This window comes from Mya arenaria, chromosome 11 (genome assembly GCF_026914265.1).
Source record: "Mya arenaria isolate MELC-2E11 chromosome 11, ASM2691426v1".
Classification (NCBI taxonomy): Eukaryota; Metazoa; Mollusca; class Bivalvia; order Myida; family Myidae; genus Mya; species Mya arenaria.
The window spans coordinates 59,884,827-59,887,497 of NC_069132.1; the positions used below are offsets into that span (position 1 = coordinate 59,884,827).

The window sequence follows — 2,671 nt, forward strand, 5'->3', positions numbered from 1 at the left end:
TAAATTTTACAAATCATAGTATAGTTATAAAAATGATATTAAATGATATTTCATTAGAAGTGTTTTAAAGAAATTGTTTAATTTTTTTCATAATGTTCATAACTCTATCAATCTAGATTTACTTTATGTAAGAAAAGAATATGCGCCTTTGATAAGAATTATTCTCGGAACTGAACTAACCAATGAAAATGCAAAACACTTGCCAGGAGTATTACCACTGTGTTATGATTAAAATATATCAATAATGCAATTAAGTGTAGAGCAATGATATACTATTAAACCTGTTTAATTGTAAAGTTCGACGCAGTCTTCGCTATTCTTTTAATGACAAAATTACAGCTACGAAGAAATATTAACCAAAGAGAGACTTGACTCATTATACAATGAAGACTATAGGAAGAAGCCCATACGGTACTAAAGACCCTGTTTAAGTAAATAAGCAAAGTTATTTTAACATTTATTTCATATTAGCCGTAAATAAACATCCAAAGTTACAACAAAAACGTTACAAAATGATCTAAATGAACTATTGAAAGTTTAAAACGAGAATCATAAAATACAAAAAAAAAATATATTCGTTATCTGCTGATTTTTTTATTATTCTTGATACACAAGGAATAACGGTGTACGACCTTTGAAAATAATGACTATAAATTGTCCACACAAACACAAAAAAACTTGTTTATCTTGTGTTTTACTGCCTTACAATTTGAGTTGACCTAAATTATTAATTAAGCATACTTTCGACTTAAAATATATTGCCTCAAAATTGAAGTTGGCTTTATTCTAGAATAAGGGATAAAAGGTAATCATTTACTAATATAGCTGTTGCAATTAAAAAATAACGTTAATTATGTCGATATAGAATATTCCAATTAAATGAGATGGCGATTTATCAATATTGTGATTTTTCCATTAAGAACGAGATGGCCTTTTTATTTATAAATCCTTATTCCCAACTAAATCGTACATCAAATGTTAAAACAAGCTTCTTCTACCGCTAAGACGTTTTTGTTTCTTTATCATATTAAAACAGAATATCCTAAATTGAGAATTACAGAAGGAGTATATTATTGGATTAATTGCACTAGACAACAAGTAAGACCTCAGACACACATGGTAAACCATGTAGCCGGCACCGTCCATTCGTGATACAAAAGTACTGTCCGTTTGGCGAATAATTGCTATTACATAAAACGGTAAGAAACTAACAATGTACGCTAAAGTGATGAGAAACAACATTAATGTTGAACGCCCTATGCGGACACGTAAATGAATGCACTGAGACCCAGTTGATTTAGAAAGAGAGTCTCGCAGACACATTTTCTTCTTGGTAAATCCATTTTTATTGAGTCGTTGTTTTTCTTGACCACATTTGGATTTTCGTTGCACCTCTGGAGTGGATCTGACGGTAAGTCTACCACCATCACCATTCACCGTACTTTCGTCTAAAGTTACTACAGATAAATCGTTATTTGATGTTCCTACAGGTAGTGGCAATAGCTCTTTATGATTCTGTGATTGATGTTCGATTAAGGTTTCTGTTTGATAAGCGTCGCTGTCACGATTTTCTGACTGCTCTGTTGTGTTCTTCCTTACTTCTTTTGAGTCTGAATCTTGCAGTAAGGTGTCGTTCTTACTCACGGTTGGTTCACGTATCACTAAGTTCTGAGCAGCCTTCTGTTTCCGTTTTCTCTTCAATCTCATTGTTCTATGCCTACAAACTTGAATGCCGACGAAGTAATATAACACAGACAATGTCGTAAAAATAACGACAGTGCTTGCCATCATTACGACGAAGTAAACATTGGGATATATGGAATCATCGAATTTATTCTCCAGTAAACAAGCCTTTCCTTCGACTTTTCCTAATTTGACTCTACGCGTGCCATAAAACAGAAATGATGGCCATGTCAAACACAATGCGAGCGCAATACAGCAAATGCTTATATACTTTGACGCCTTCGCACTGAATTGAGGACCATGTGGTCTACAAATTCGTCGGTACCTATCAACAGCAATCGCTACCAAAATTGCTGCAGATGAACTATTCATGGTGTATGTTGAAAATCTAGATATCTTACACAGCCAGGGCATGTCTAACATAACCGAGTATCTCATCATAAATATCTCCATTGGGAGAGTAGTAATGCAATTGACCAAATCCAGAGATGTTAGAAATAGGATGAACATTCGTGACGTGCTTTTTCTCCATTTAAAGAAATACACATATAAAACAATGGTATTCCCTGGAGTTCCAATCACCATTAATATGATAGTGTATATTATAGCCGGAAGTTGGAACTGAAACTGTTGTTGATTCACTGTTTCAATTATTGCAAATTCATCGATATCACTCGATGTATTTGTCACGGTACCATTCAAAACCGCAAACTGGGTTAATGCTTTAGTTTGCGCATTCATGTTAGTAATAATGAAGGAAATTAATCACAATGATCACAAATAGATAACGGATGATATTATGAATATTTACTCTAGTTTTGTTTATGCAAACAAAACATAAACACACTGATTAGCAGTTTCTTCTGTTGTTGTTCATAGTGCTCTTTATCTTGATTTGCCTTCTATTAAAAATATCCCAAATATATTCCTCATGAATTATATCGATAAATAAGACACTGGATGTATACAAAAATGTAATCCTAGCTGA

General features: G+C 33.1%; 1 protein-coding gene across 1 annotated transcript; it reads right to left on the reverse strand.

Moving 5' to 3' along the window:
- Positions 1-978: 978 nt before the first annotated feature.
- LOC128208659 (muscarinic acetylcholine receptor M2-like) lies at positions 979-2,424 on the reverse strand. The gene has a single exon (XM_052912208.1). It carries the CDS (start codon positions 2,422-2,424, stop codon positions 979-981), a length of 1,446 nt encoding a protein of 481 aa, XP_052768168.1.
- Between the last annotated feature and the right edge of the window lie 247 nt (positions 2,425-2,671).